This window comes from Narcine bancroftii, chromosome 3 (genome assembly GCF_036971445.1).
Source record: "Narcine bancroftii isolate sNarBan1 chromosome 3, sNarBan1.hap1, whole genome shotgun sequence".
Lineage (NCBI taxonomy): Eukaryota > Metazoa > Chordata > Chondrichthyes > Torpediniformes > Narcinidae > Narcine > Narcine bancroftii.
The window spans coordinates 308,790,801-308,806,694 of record NC_091471.1 but is presented as its reverse complement, the minus strand read 5'-3'; the positions used below and the strand labels follow the sequence as shown (position 1 = coordinate 308,806,694).

General features: G+C 49.1%; 1 protein-coding gene across 10 annotated transcripts in view; it reads right to left on the bottom strand.

Annotated features, from left to right (window-relative positions):
- The window catches only part of LOC138759048 (beta-1,3-galactosyl-O-glycosyl-glycoprotein beta-1,6-N-acetylglucosaminyltransferase-like), an 86,713-nt gene that overhangs the window by 22,879 nt on the left and 47,940 nt on the right, over nucleotides 1–15,894 (bottom strand). For 3 of the 10 annotated variants that reach the window (XM_069928882.1, XM_069928881.1, XM_069928884.1), the window contains 3 exons: nucleotides 14,918–15,092; nucleotides 12,852–13,111; nucleotides 1,413–4,971 (listed from right to left, as the gene is read on the bottom strand). In XM_069928882.1, the coding sequence (XP_069784983.1) occupies nucleotides 3,242–4,573 (1,332 nt within the window). In that variant the 5' untranslated portion in view covers nucleotides 4,574–4,971; nucleotides 12,852–13,111; nucleotides 14,918–15,092 and the 3' untranslated portion in view covers nucleotides 1,413–3,241. Of the gene's footprint in view, nucleotides 1–1,412; nucleotides 4,972–12,613; nucleotides 12,757–12,785; nucleotides 13,112–14,917; nucleotides 15,093–15,894 lie in introns of those variants that run through there. The other 7 variants (XR_011354608.1, XR_011354607.1, XM_069928886.1 and 4 more) reach the window with 6 other exon arrangements.

Here is a 15,894-nt window from a genome sequence, read left to right as displayed (position 1 = left end):
GTAATCACAGGCCAGTGAAGAGACAAGCTTGAAAATGGAAGTAGGTTGGGGAAGCCTTTCATGTCACTAGCATTTGCTATAACAAATCAGCCTTTTCCCATTCATTCCTATAATCCAACATGTTTGTCACCATGGACATTTATTCAAACCCTAACAAGCATTTTAACTAGGGTTGAATTCATTCCTTCCCCATCCAAAGTCAGTGGGGAGGTTATTGGGGTGGATGGGAGAAGCCACAGATACCTACATCCATGCAGAGAGCAAAAGGTTGTTAAATGGAACTATTGGGTCTGTATACACTTCTTAGTGAAGGCTTGGATGTCTGATTCACAAATAACGAGCATGGCTGAATCCAGCACAAGTTAGGAATAGTTGAGGTGGGCCCATCTCTACGCAGCTGCATTCCTTAGTGTTCTTGAGATGATTTACTGACTGGGATGGGAACCCCATTTACAAGGTCAGTGACACTGTTGGGAACTGGACTTTTAGCCAATTTATGCCTCATGTAATGACTTCTCATTGTTCCTAATTGATACAATAAACAAAAAGGTTGGCACAGCTCCCATGAACCATTGTTGGGATGCTTTGCTTCTGGCAAAAGTCACAAATTCAATATTCATTTATGGTTCAGAGCCAGTGTAGACATTGAAGGTAAATGCAAGGGCAAGGCTATTGACCATCCTCCTGTCAACTTTCTACAGGAGCTCTATCGAGAGCATCCTGGCCGACTGCATCACAGTGCGGTACAGTTGCTGTAGAAAATTGGATCGGAGGTCAATCCACAGGACCATAAGAGTAGCAGAGAGGATCGCTGGGGTCTCCCTCCCCCATGAATGCGAACTACCAGGATCGTTATCTGAAGAGTGCGCGCAGAATCATTGAGGACCCCATTCCACCTCGCACACAGCATCTTTCATCCACTTCCCATCAGGAAGCAGGCACAGGAGGAGCAGAGCCCAGCACCACCAGGTTGAGGAACAGCTTCTTCCCAAGGGCAGTGAGAATGATGAATGACTAAGTGAACTGCTCACGCTAACCCTCAGAGACTACTATTTATTAAACTTTTTTATATATATATATATATATATATATATGTGTGTGTGTGTGTATGTACATATATGTGTGTGTGTGTATGTGTGTGTATATATCTTTGTTCTGCATATGTATCACTTGTCTTTATGTGCGTTATGACTGGTCTGTGTTTACATGTTTTGCCTGAGGACTGGAGAAGACTTTCATCAGATTGAACTTGATTAATCGAACGATAAATTAATTTGAAAACTTGCGTCAACTTGTTTGGATAACATTACCAAATACATGACCAGAATTATCAGTATCTGCAGAAACAATTGAATTAATACATTAACTATTTGTTTCCAACCATCTGCCAAAGTCAAGAAAATAGTTATTTATTAATATTCAAACCAGTATTAACAATCAAGAGATCGCATTAATTACGTAACATTAGTCACAAGGCAGTTCAGATATAATTTCCTCTCATTACTTCAAATGTTTTTTCTGCATAGAGACCACAAATTCTCCATTTTCATTTGTAATGACTGTGCTATTTCTCATCATTTTCTGGAATTTTCTTTTCCTCTTACATGATATTTTCAGATATTAATAGTCCTATGAAGCACTTTATTCCCATTACATTCCACTTTGGGTTTGTAGGTCCCACTTGAATAAAACCAGCACAGTGTTGAGCAATCTCATGCAAATGTACCCATGATGATGATACCTCTATTACATGCCTGATCAAGTGCTTCACAGGAAGTAGCGAGAAATGGAGTGAATGTTTAAAATTAGGAGATCATTCATCTCAATTTATTCAGCCAAAAAAGATCCTAAAACTCACACCAATTCATCCACTTCAGACCAGTGAAGCATTCAATCAACGGTTGAATAATTTCTGGACGTTTGCTTCCTTCGCTGCATCCCACATATCGATACATTTATGAACTAGTTTGCTTCTGTCATTAAAAAAAATATAATGCTGCAAATGCTCAGGAGGTAGGCAGCATCCGTAAAGGGTGCATGGAACTGAGGTTCGGATTAATAACCACTCATTACAACTGGGAAAAGTTCATTTTAAATTGCAGCAGAGTTTTGGGCTGGAGGTAAGGAGATAGGAATTGGACACCAGCATAAGAGGAGGTCATGTACTAGTCATCTGATGATGAAGGTAAGGCAGTGGTGCAGAAAGGACAGTTGGAACTTCTGGGTAGACTATTAAGCCCAGGTCAGAAAATAAATGCCTATCCTCAAGTTTACATTGAGTTTGTTGGAAGAATGTAGGAGGCCAGAGACCCAGGGATTAAAATGGCACTCAGAAGAAATCATTGTGGGTGGTAAAACTTCTGATATTTTAAAAGGTTTTTTCTAAATTTAGATTGAGCATGGTAACAGGCCATTCCTGCCCACAACCCTGTGCAGTGCAAATATACCTTCAAACGCTGTCCATTTTTGGAGGGTTAGAAGAAACCTGAGTACCCAGAAGAAACCCCCATGGTCACAGGGAGAATGTACAAACCTTACAGATAGCTTTGTGCTAACTGCTAAGTGTGTGGCCCTAAAACATGCAAATTCTTGAGGAACAAAGGACACGTGTGTCTGAATTTTATGAAAAATCACAGATCTACTGTTTAAAATTAGGGGATATGAGGAGAAGGCAGGTAGGTGGAGTTAGGTCATAAATTAGATCAGCCATGATCGTATTGAATGGCGGAGCAGGCTCGATAGGCCATTTTTGGACTACTCCTGTTCCTACTTCCTATGTTCCTACGTAAACTGCATTGATTCAGTATCCTTGACAATATCACTATTCCCTGTTGCAACACCTACATTTTGTGGATCAGGTTTGCAGATACTCACTGGGGCCTAAAAGAAAGAAAAGCTGGAAGTGGTGGCTATGAAAGTGACACATCTGGTGGATATGCAACTTCACAGCTCCAGCGATCTGCGTTAAATCCTGATCTCTGGCTGCATGAGTTTCCTCCAAGTATTCCATCTTCCTCGCATGTCTAAAAGTGTATGTGTTGTTGTTAATTGGATGATGTAAATTGCCCCTGGCGTGCAGGTGAAAAAAATAGAATCGGGGTGGGGGGGGTGGTTGTGTGGTGGTGGGGGAAATCTTGAAGAAAACAATAAAGCTGGTGCTGGAGCAGTGTAAGTGGGTGCCTGATGGTCAGTGTGACTCGGAGCTGTTTCACTTGTGTGACCTTGACCCGGTGACAAGGTTTTATGGGATGCAGCTTGCCAGAGATTTCTGTCGAAGGTACTGCTCCAGACACTGGATCGCAATCGGATCCACATCTGTATCAAATTTATTCGCAAACAGATGGTGGTGTTGAAGCATCCAGTTGAGATCACCTGCTCCATATACACAGATTGATCTTCGATGGGATCCAGTGCATGATGGGTAGGCTTTCCCTCGGGTTACATCGCCTTCCAAATATTGCCACTTCACCAACCTCGCCACCGACCTCATATCACTAACATCATATTTGGGATGTGAAGGTTCAGAACTAGGAACTCCGGGCATCCTCTGCAGGGTAGCCCAGATAAATTCATCAGGGCTGTAAGTATCTTTTGACCATTCAATTAATTGTTTTGCCCTTGGGTCTTTGAAGATGTGTTCAACAAATGATCGATTAACTACCATGTAGGCACTGCCCGAGAATATAGAGGTGAATGGTGGTTTCTTGATCATGTGCGTCCTTACCATTTTCCCATTGATCACATCAAAATGGTATTTCCAGCGCATCTGCTTCTTCACTGAAGCTGCCTCAGACTCTAAACTATTCTTCCCTTTCAACTCCTGTAGTTTGCGGACAATCTCGTCATTAGTTTTGATGGGGAAGTCCATGCCACACAGATTGATAAAGTATTTCCAGGTTCGATGTCTTGCCAGCAGTTCCTCCATACAGTTCAGGTCTGCCTGAATCCTCGTCCAAGAGCCATAGACAAGATTCTCCAATCTCCGTGCAATAAAAACATTGGGGAAGCAGGAAGCAATGCTGTGAATGGCAGTTTTGAAACTACTGGATGATTTGTTATCAACATGGACACAATAAATATTCTGGGGCATGAAGATTGTCCTGAGCAGCCTTTCAAACTGCTCAGCTCTCTCATGAATGACTATAGAGAAGGCAATTGGAACTTGCTTCTCATTTTCACTGAGAGGAAATGTGATGTACTTTCTATTCCTTATGAAATTCTCACAATTGTACATGACATCAGTAAAGGAAGAGTCAGGGTACCTTACTTTATGTTGCCTCCTTAGCAATTGGCTTCTCTTAATTGCATTGATATCTCCTTGCAAAATAGCCGGACAGTTCACATCATAAAGTGAATATGTGGAGATCTCCAACTCTGAACACCTTTTGTTACAAGGACTAATGGAAGGAAGGCAGTCATTCCCCAACAAGCATAGGAAATTTGCAGGAAAGCAGTCTTGTTCATTAGATACAAGGCCCCTTCTAGTAAAGAATTTCAGTAATGAAAATGTGATACAACTCAAGACAAGAATTAAGCAGAACTGTCGTAGAAATTGTTTACGTTTCCATATCATGATGTAATAGACAAGAAGTCGCAAAAATCCAGGTTGCAAATAGACAACTTTGATTGATGAGTCTCAGTTATATGAAGTACATCACAGATAAAGTTAAGGGTGTGGAGATGCAGCAGATGCTGGAATCTGAAGCCAAACTTTTATTAGTGCCGTCAATTCCTCCAAGAAAAATGTGGATATTAAAGAATGATTACCCTGTAATTTTAAACAGTGCAGTGGTTAGCACTACTAACTCACAAGTCCTGGGCTTGATCCTGACCTTGGGTGCTGTCTGTATGGAGTTTGCACATTCTTCCTCTGACCCTTTAGGTTCCCCCAGGTGTTCTCATTTCTTTCAAATACATGTTGGTGGGCACATTAAATGGCTCTTGTAAACAACTCTTCAAGTCGATGGGCTGCTATAGAAAAAGTTGGGAAGATGGGGGAGGGGGGAAGAGAAGAAAAATTAATTGGGAGACTATAATAAATAGGTGTTTGATTGGCATAGCAAGCCTGAGGACCTGTTTCAGTGGTGTATGACTAAGAGATACAAGATTCAGATACATTGCTTAATATTAACATGGTGTAGATAACTTTAACGATTGATAAACTGAATGCAAGTGGCGTTATGAAAGTTTTGTTAAAAGAGGAACTCAGCAGGTAAGGCAGCATCCATGGAGAGTTAAGTAGCTTGTCTGTAAGGTTAATAGCATCTGTTGAAAATGCTGACTTTAATGTTAATTCTTTTTAAAATATTTGTGTTAGATTTTTAGGTCAAAAGGAAACGGTTGCGAAACAACCGATTTGCAGAAAGTAGCTAATTTTGGGCAAGTGCACATTTTTAACCTCTCCAAAGATGGAACACAGAATGTAAGTGAAAGGAATCGACATGCTGTGCCATCAGAAAACCCTACGAGAGCGAAGCATTATCCGTCAAGGCCATCCGTGACCATACGTGGTGTGTCCTCACATCCTTACAGGAAGGAAAGTGACATCATCAGCACACATAGATGAGGAAGATGGACAATGGTCAGCAGAACATTGTAAGAGTAGATGGCTCCGCCCACGATGATGTGAAAGGCAGGAACTATTGAGGGCATGAGCAAATAATGGAAGCTGCAGAGACTAGTGGTTCCATGGAGAGAAAATGACAGTGTTGCTCTCCATAGATGCTGTCTGAATTGCTGAATTCCTCTAGCCTCTCATTGTCTGCTCACAGGTTCCAACATCTGCCAGTTCCTGTTGGAGCCACACCTTACTGGGCACTAATTGCCATTGTTGAGTGTTGACTGACATCTTTAGTAAACCCTCTGCATTAAAGAACTCCAGTCCATAAATTGCAGTTTGAAATTAGTCAAATACAGTATAACTCCAATTCTACGAAATCCTCAGCTAACCAAAAAAGTTTTTGGACCTGAAAGTAATGTCATTTCACCTCTGAAAATTTTTGGATAAATGAGGATATCCGAAACAATCAGAAATCCTCAGTGATCTGAAAATTTTTTCTGAGCTGAACTGACATCACAGGTTGAAAATTGGTGAGAATTAAACATTATTTCATATTTTAAAAGCCTCCCCTTGATATTTGCTGCTGTTTAAACACTGTTACAAGTGATTTGCCGTTGCAACTGGGCTGTTTTTTTTTAAAAATGATGTTATCCAAATATATCATTTATCCAAAATAAGCCCAGTCCCCACCATTTCAGATAATTACAGTTGTATTCTATCTTAACTGAGATAAGTTGGGTCTTACTAAAGCATTGTATCCAAAGAGGAGAAATTTTCTCTCAATTTTAATATTACATTCCTGTGTCTTTGAACAACATATTAAAAACTGCTTTATGAAAGATTTTGTTATCTAAAGTGACTCCACGAGAATAGTAATCAGAACTGAGAAATCATTACTTAAATATGAAGCAAGTCTAAGACACGATTGGGATCACAGTTTTTTTTGCAAGTAGGTTGGAATAATTTGACCTGTTACTAAACTGCTATCAAAATTGCTTGTTGAATCTACCACTGAGTTCTGGCAAGGCTGACAAATTGAGAAAAATAATTCTAACTTTCTGCAGAAATGACAAATGGGGAAGCAGGAAGTTGGGGGTAAAAGTGCTGATGACCTTCTGTGGCTTGTGTGTTCCAGACTATTACAGTAGAAGTGGGATATTGTGTCATATTGCAAATTAAGTAGTGCCATATCCATTGACAACTACTGCACTCTATATATTGCCTAAGAGTCGACCGATTCATTTGTATTGATAGAACCCTGTGTGATTCTTGCCTTTCCTGTTCAGGATTTCTTTAGACTTTAAAATAGACTATTTGCAATGACAGAACTGATATGAAAGCCATAGGGAAACTGCAAACAAGCTCCCAAGAGTTTTAAAAAAAATCACATCAAGGGCCACAGAGCCGCTACTGTGCTGTAGTGTTCTATCACATCCTGAACAGCAAACTGATGCAAAAAAAAGTTACATTAACAGAAAAACAGATAAAGTGCATAATTCATGAATGATGGAGCAAAAGATAGGGGCAAGATGTTATCACATTAAAATGCAGAGTTCTATCACTTAACGGAAGGATGTAGAAACCACATGTCAGCAGGTTTCTCTATCTCTGGTCTCCTGTCATGTTTTCCCCTTCCTACGTGTGGAAGAAGATGGTGTATTTCTGGTTGAAGTTGCTCTCTCCTAAATTTTAGAATTTCAGCACAGTCTGAGCCCTTGTCTCATCTAAGGTGGTGGAAAGGCTGGGCCTCACAGATGGGATGGAATCCAAGGCACTCCTTGCAAAGTCAAGGCTGTGGGGCCCTTTGGGATACCGACTGCCTCTCTATCACTGCTTTGGAGTTGTGTCCTTGAACAGAGATGGTAATGGCAGCACTGAAGCATTGGTGTGCATCATGGTTGACAGAGCATTGCTGATCCTTCTGCCTCCTACCCACCACCAGTTGCAGTAAATTGGTTGATGCACCTTGGAATAGCTGTCAGAACCTGACTTTGGCATAACAGTGGGTATTATGAAATGATCAATGCTCCTCATTACCCAATATCATCTGTTGCACTAACTAAATTAGGTATAATCTCTTCCTGACACCTTTAACCTTCAACTGACTGCAATGCATGTTTTTGTTCAGTAAAGCATCATGTATGACCTCAGTGTTGGCTGCAAGTATGTTCATTTTGCATTGTAGAGTGCCTTTCACAATCTCAGGACATTCCAAAGTACTACAGAATCACTGACACATTTCTGAAGTTTTGTTTCTGCAGAACTGCAAGGGCCACATTGAAGTGGTTAGTGCTGCAAAGTGTAAAGCAATGATGAATGAAGGATTAATCTTGAACAAAATGCCTGAGATATCTCCAGATCTTTGAAATGATGCACCAGCTTCTGTTACAGAAGTCAGACCAGCCAATTGGATTCCCTCCACATGAGGGAAGGGCTGAGAACTCTGGACTCTGAGAAGGCAATGGGAACAGATCATATCTCTGCTGTTGTCTGGCACTCCAAAATTTGCTGCACCCCTAGATGAACTAATTTCAAACACTGGAAACTGCTGGACAATGTCCTGCCCACAAAAAGCAAGACCGATGCAAGTCAGTAACTACAGGCAGGTCAGTCCACTTAATTACAAGTGATGGAATTGTGGTGATATGTAATTACACCACTAGGTCACCAGGGGTCATTCCGGTGACCTTGTCTATAAAGCAGTCCAGAGCAGTCTAGCCTTCCAGGTTCATCTTGCAGAGAGACAAGACCTCTTAGTGTACATACTAGTTTATTAAAGCTGTCTTATACTCGCACTGCTGGTGTGGTTATTGTCATGGATAATGCTATCAGGCAGTGCCCACTTGCTCGATAGTCTGGTCACTGATGCATGACTTTGCTTATGCCAGGAGCCCTCCAGACCTCCCTGCAAAACATGGACCAAATACCGAGATCCCAGGAGGGCGGTTATAGAGACCATTTTGAATATCAAAGGAAGATTGAATGAGGCATTGGAGGCTCTCATGAAACTAAAGTCAAATGGAGGTCATATTCTCAAGGAGTCCAACCTTGTACGGAGGTATTTCGTTACAAGTTGCTAGAAGTGAAACATCCCAGTCACAAGACATATTTGCAGGAGTTCCTCAGGGCAGCATTCGAGGCTCAACCTGCTTCATCAATTACCTTCCTTACATTTAATAAGGTTAGAGGTGGTTAGTTCACCTCAATGGAGCTATCAGTTCCTGCATGGAGGAAGGCCTGGTCAAGGTTCAGGTATGGGCTGGTAAATGACAAATAACATTCATATCATCAATTACATCTTTGGTATCTCCAACAACAGAGTTTGGTTTTATTTATTAGCTTTGCCAACACTACCCTTCAGATGTCAACATTTCCAAAACAAATAACTATAAAATAGATAATTAAAGACATCAAAGATTTGTCTTAATATGAAATAGGGCATCTCTAAAGCAATCATCCCTCAGTTTTGTTCTGAAACGTTACCATCAAACTTGTGTTCAAGACTATGCCACAAAATTTTCAGTTCAAAACCTCTGATTCCTGACCGCTGTGCGTCAAGTGTCCGCTGCCGGGGCCCCTGTGCGCCAAGTGCCCGCTGCCGGGACCCCTGTACGCCAAGTGCCCGCTGCCGGGACCCCTGTGCGCCAAGTGCCCGCTGCCGGGGCCCCTGTGTGCCAAGTGTCCGCTGCCGGGGCCCCTGTACGCCAAGTGCCCGCTGCCGGGACCCCTGTGCGCCAAGTGCCCGCTGCCGGGACCCCTGTGCGCCAAGTGCCCGCTGCCGGGGCCCCTGTGCGCCAAGTGTCCGCTGCCGGGGCCCCTGTACGCCAAGTGCCCGCTGCCGGGACCCCTGTGCGCCAAGTGTCCGCTGCCGGGACCCCAGTGCGCCAAGTGCCCGCTGCCGGGGCCCCTGTGCGCCAAGTGTCCGCTGCCGGGGCCCCTGTACGCCAAGTGCCCGCTGCCGGGGCCCCTGTGCGCCAAGTGTCCCCTGCCGGGGCCCCTGTGCGCCAAGTGCCCGCTGCCGGGACCCCTGTGCGCCAAGTGCCCGCTGCCGGGATCCCTGTGCGCCAAGTGCCCGCTGCCGGGACCCCTGTGCGCCAAGTGCCCGCTGCCGGGGCCCCTGTGCGCCAAGTGTCCGCTGCCGGGGCCCCTGTACGCCAAGTGCCCGCTGCCGGGGCCCCTGTGCGCCAAGTGTCCCCTGCCGGGGCCCCTGTGCGCCAAGTGCCCGCTGCCGGGACCCCTGTGCGCCAAGTGCCCGCTGCCGGGACCCCTGTGCGCCAAGTGCCCGCTGCCGGGACCCCTGTGCGCCAAGTGTCCGCTGCCGGGGCCCCTGTGCGCCAAGTGCCCGCTGCCGGGACCCCTGTGCGCCAAGTGTCCCCTGCCGGGGCCCCTGTGCGCCAAGTGCCCGCTGCCGGGACCCCTTTGCGCCAAGTGCCCGCTGCCGGGACCCCTGTGCGCCAAGTGCCCCCTGCCGGGACCCCTGTGCGCCAAGTGCCCGCTGCCGGGACCCCTGTGCGCCAAGTGCCCGCTGCCGGGACCCCTGTGCGCCAAGTGCCCGCTGCCGGGACCCCTGTGCGCCAAGTGCCCGCTGCCGGGACCCCTGTGCGCCAAGTGCCCGCTGCCGGGACCCCTGTGCGCCAAGTGTCCGCTGCCGGGGCCCCTGTGCGCCAAGTGCCCGCTGCCGGGGCCCCTGTGCGCCAAGTGTCCCCTGCCGGGGCCCCTGTGCGCCAAGTGCCCGCTGCCGGGACCCCTGTGCGCCAAGTGCCCGCTGCCGGGACCCCTGTGCGCCAAGTGCCCGCTGCCGGGACCCCTGTGCGCCAAGTGCCCGCTGCCGGGACCCCTGTGCGCCAAGTGCCCGCTGCCGGGACCCCTGTGCGCCAAGTGCCCGCTGCCGGGACCCCTGTGCGCCAAGTGCCCGCTGCCGGGACCCCTGTGCGCCAAGTGTCCGCTGCCGGGGCCCCTGTACGCCAAGTGCCCGCTGCCGGGGCCCCTGTGCGCCAAGTGTCCCCTGCCGGGGCCCCTGTGCGCCAAGTGCCCGCTGCCGGGACCCCTGTGCGCCAAGTGCCCGCTGCCGGGACCCCTGTGCGCCAAGTGCCCGCTGCCGGGACCCCTGTGCGCCAAGTGCCCGCTGCCGGGACCCCTGTGCGCCAAGTGTCCGCTGCCGGGGCCCCTGTACGCCAAGTGCCCGCTGCCGGGGCCCCTGTGCGCCAAGTGTCCCCTGCCGGGGCCCCTGTGCGCCAAGTGCCCGCTGCCGGGACCCCTGTGCGCCAAGTGCCCGCTGCCGGGACCCCTGTGCGCCAAGTGCCCGCTGCCGGGACCCCTGTGCGCCAAGTGCCCGCTGCCGGGACCCCTGTGCGCCAAGTGCCCGCTGCCGGGACCCCTGTGCGCCAAGTGCCCGCTGCCGGGACCCCTGTGCGCCAAGTGCCCGCTGCCGGGACCCCTGTGCGCCAAGTGCCCGCTGCCGGGACCCCTGTGCGCCAAGTGCCCGCTGCCGGGACCCCTGTGCGCCAAGTGCCCGCTGCCAGGACCCCTGTGCGCCAAGTGCCCGCTGCCGGGACCCCTGTGCGCCAAGTGCCCGCTGCCGGGACCCCTGTGCGCCAAGTGCCCGCTGCCGGGACCCCTGTGCGCCAAGTGCCCGCTGCCGGGACCCCTGTGCGCCAAGTGCCCGCTGCCGGGACCCCTGTGCGCCAAGTGCCCGCTGCCGGGACCCCTGTGCGCCAAGTGCCCGCTGCCAGGACCCCTGTGCGCCAAGTGCCCGCTGCCGGGACCCCTGTGCGCCAAGTGCCCGCTGCCGGGACCCCTGTGCGCCAAGTGCCCGCTGCCGGGACCCCTGTGCGCCAAGTGCCCGCTGCCGGGACCCCTGTGCGCCAAGTGCCCGCTGCCGGGACCCCTGTGCGCCAAGTGCCCGCTGCCGGGACCCCTGTGCGCCAAGTGCCCGCTGCCGGGACCCCTGTGCGCCAAGTGCCCGCTGCCGGGACCCCTGTGCGCCAAGTGCCCGCTGCCGGGACCCCTGTGCGCCAAGTGCCCGCTGCCGGGACCCCTGTGCGCCAAGTGCCCGCTGCCGGGACCCCTGTGCGCCAAGTGTCCGCTGCCGGGGCCCCTGTACGCCAAGTGCCCGCTGCCGGGGCCCCTGTGCGCCAAGTGTCCCCTGCCGGGGCCCCTGTGCGCCAAGTGCCCGCTGCCGGGACCCCTGTGCGCCAAGTGCCCGCTGCCGGGACCCCTGTGCGCCAAGTGCCCGCTGCCGGGACCCCTGTGCGCCAAGTGCCCGCTGCCGGGACCCCTGTGCGCCAAGTGCCCGCTGCCGGGACCCCTGTGCGCCAAGTGTCCGCTGCCGGGGCCCCTGTACGCCAAGTGCCCGCTGCCGGGGCCCCTGTGCGCCAAGTGTCCGCTGCCGGGGCCCCTGTACGCCAAGTGCCCGCTGCCGGGGCCCCTGTGCGCCAAGTGCCCGCTGCCGGGGCCCCTGTGCGCCAAGTTACTGACACTCTAAAATACAGCTGATCTTTGGGCTAAGCTGAGGGCCACTCAATCAAACCACAGAGTCTAAATTACATCCTGATTGAGATTAATTAAACGTCCCAGCTCCACACCACACTGCATGTGCCATCGGATCCTAAATCCGCTTTCTCCTTTGCTTTTTGAAATATATTTTTCACGTATTTAAAACACGGTGGAGGCCGACTTCGGCCACTGAACCCCAAGTCATCCGATTCATCTACAATCCCGTAACCCCGAATGGCTCTAGGTGGCTGCCTGGGAGGGAACTGGGCAAAACGCACGAACCGGGACCCCCGGCGTTGGGCTCTCCACCCCCACCCCCTCCCAAACACACACTTTATTGTAGGTCAACACTGAAACATGACCACTTTTGTTAAAAAAAAACCAATTCCCGTTCATAACTTCCATCAAGGAATTAGATGAGACCCTCACCAACGATGCCTTTTCATTTGTTATTCCTTTTTACATATAGATTTCGAGAAGAGCATTAAATACATTAACCCCACCCCCAGATCAAAGCGCCTGTCAATTCCTCCACGTCTCACTGCAGTCGATCAATACCTGTTGCTTTAGCTTCCAATTCCTGTGCATTTTCAGTCTTGTAGAATTTTTAAAAGGTCCTGACAACTGATAACGTGACAGAGAAGTGCACATGCAATTTTCCAAAACACCAATGAAACTCTTTTGGAAATCCAGGTTACAAACTAAGAAATATAAAGACAAAAACTCTTACGAGTGTGGTCTTCCAGTGTAGAGATTGTGTTCAATGTGGGTAACTTTAATACGAAAGAATACTTACTGCGTTTTTTTTAAAAGGTGGGTCAGAAAAACAGACCAACTCTGAGTTCCCCGTTACGTGAAGCAACAAGCAGGCTGTCGGTCCTCTGGAGCGATCCCGCCCCACCAACAATCTGATTGGATCAATTTTGAATTCTGAATGGTTGGCTGCAGTATCGATCACTCAAGTGGCCACTGAACTGTTGAAGAGCAACATCCCTGAGGTTCTGTGGCTCATGACACTAAAAGTGGAGAAGGCACATTCAGGATGGCGTAGAGAACCTAAAAAAAATTGTTGACACATTTACAAGGCTCTCAATACAGTATTTATTCGATCAAATAAAAATGGTACCATCATTGTTTGGCACCTACCTTTCCTGAAAGGCCTCCAGGACACCACCCTAATCTCAAACTCACCTGGTCTATCTCCCACAACACTCTCCTCTTCCTGGATCTCTCTGTCTCCATCTCGGGAGACAAGCTTTCCACCGACATATATTACAAACCCTCTAACTCCCACAACTACCTTGACCACACTTCCTCACACCCTGTCCCCTGCAAGGACTCCAGCCCCTTGTCTAAATTTCTCCGACTTTACCGTATCTGTTCCCAAGAGGAGGTCTTCCAGTCCAGATCTTCCAAAATATCTGCCTTCTTCCAGCAACGCGGGCTCGTGTGGGCCCCACAGGTTAAAAACCAGACCAAAGTTGAGGTACAAAGCACACATTTATTTCGGGGATGCAAACGGGACAACAGGGTCAATATGTTAGGCAAACCTCTACATACACATCCAGTATGCAGGGGGCAAATATGCACTTCGGATAACAGGGGAGGAGCCAACAGAGACTGGGGAAAATTACATGACCATACACATTCAACAATCAAGATCAAGGTGATACTATGTGTCCCCACTCCTTGACCAGTACGGAGACGGCTCTTGCTGACTGGCCTCGAGACTCACCCCAACCCAGTGTGAAAGGTGCTACTTATGTGCTACGAGGAGTCCAAAGAGGCAGGACGAAGGGGCACATGGTCCTTTATAGTTCTGCAGGCAGTATTGGGGGGGGGGGGGGTGAGGGGCCAATCACTTGGGGCAGTCTGAGCCCCGTTGGCTGCTGTGGCCAATAGCTCAAAGCCAAGTGCGGGGGCTCAGCAGGGGTCAGCTGAGATAATTCACCTGGGCCATTTGGGTAAAGGTCAGGGCTGAGTCTGGGCGGGCTGCCTGGACTGCAGCACCTGGTGATTTAGGTGGGCCAATCACAAGGGTCACCTTGATGGCTTGGGGTGAGTCTTTGACCTTGATTGGGAGGCAGTGTGTCCTCCGAACAGGAGTGCAGCAGCGCCACCAGGTGGTGGATGCTGTCTTTTCATCACACTTCCCCTCCACCACCATCAACTCAGCCCTTATCCACATCTCCTCCATTTCCTGCTCATATGCTTAGCCCCCCTCTGCCCTCAGATGCACAAACAATATCCTCACCTGTCATCCCACCAGTCTCTGCATCCAACACATTATCTTTCGGAATTTCCAGCACTTAAAAAGGATCCCACTACCCATCTTCCCCTCTCCTCCCTTCTCTGCCTTCCATAGGGACCATAGTGACTCCCTTGTGCACTCATCCCTCCACACCAATCGAGCACCTTCGCTCTATCCGCACCATTATCAGAGACCTCCCAGTAGCCAACCATTTCAGCATTGTCACACTCTCATATTCATGTCTGTCCATGTCCTTATGTACTATCCCACCAAGATCACCCGCAAATTGGAGGAACAACACCTTATTTTCCATCTGGGCTCTCTCCAGCCAGATGGCATTAACATCGACTTTTCCAGTTTCTGCTTACCTGCTCTCCTCTTCCCCCTCCCCACTTCCCTTCCCTTGTCCAGTTCTCCTCCCTCCCTTCCCATTCCTTCACTTAGCCATCCCTCCTCCCCTTGATCGCTGCTGTCCTCTCCTTCCCTTCACCTATCACATCCTGCTTTTACGACCACCCTTCTCCTGCTACACTTTTGTTCAGAAGCTTGCCGACATTTTCCCATACCTTGATGAAGGGCTCAAGCCTGAAAAGTCAGTTATGTATTTTTACCTTTGCTGTATAAAGGACACTGTTTGACTTGCTGAGTTCCTCCAGCTTTGTGTTTTACTTCAACCTCGATGTTTATAGATTTTCACTTCGGACACCATGCACATTCTCTCCTGTGACACCCAGGGATGGGTGTATATCCAGAAGATGCCCTGGCATTTGTCTCCGCTTCAAGGTCCTGCATGAGCAACATAGAAGATCTCTGAATAAATGGCAGAAAGAGTGCCCAATTTTACAGACCATCTACCTACCCCTGTTAGCCACCTCTTGTGGAAGAGTCTGTGAGTCACCTCAGAGAACACAAACCAGAAGAAAACATTTCAGCCAATCATTTACTATTCTTGCACAGACGTTGGCCAAGGAGATGGGAACCATTCCCAAGAACGGACACAGAGACAGACATCCAGAACTGCCGTGAGACCATCAACTCAGTGAAAAGCGCACATTGGTTTGCTTGAAACTTTTTCAGCACATGGCGATGTGGGTGAGGGTATGCTACAGTCCAGGCTGCAGGAGTATGTGCTGAGGGATGCACTGAGGCTTGATGCAGCCAGCGCGAGGGTGCTTTGAGGAAGGACAATAAACTAAAGCCCTCCCATTACCAGGTGCTGGGGGCTGAGAGCAAGGGAAGCCCCTCAATTAGGGATGGGGGGGCGGAGGCGGGAGAAGCGACAAGGTGCCACAATGGTGGTAATGGTGTAAATAGACCTCAGAAACAGGATTTTTTTTCTTCCTAGAACAAAGAAGGCTGAGCAGATTTAAAGGAGATGTTTAAAGTGAAAGGTTTTGGTGTATTAAAGACAAGTGGTTGCAGGGCCAGTGGCCTAGAGGCACTGATTTAAAGTGACTGGGGAAAGAAGCAGAGGTATAAGAAGGAAGAATACATTTCTATGCACTGAGAATTTGCAATGCACAATTAACATTGTGGGGAAAAATTTTAATAGGAGCTTTCAAAAGGGATTTAGATTCTTGAAGGCAAA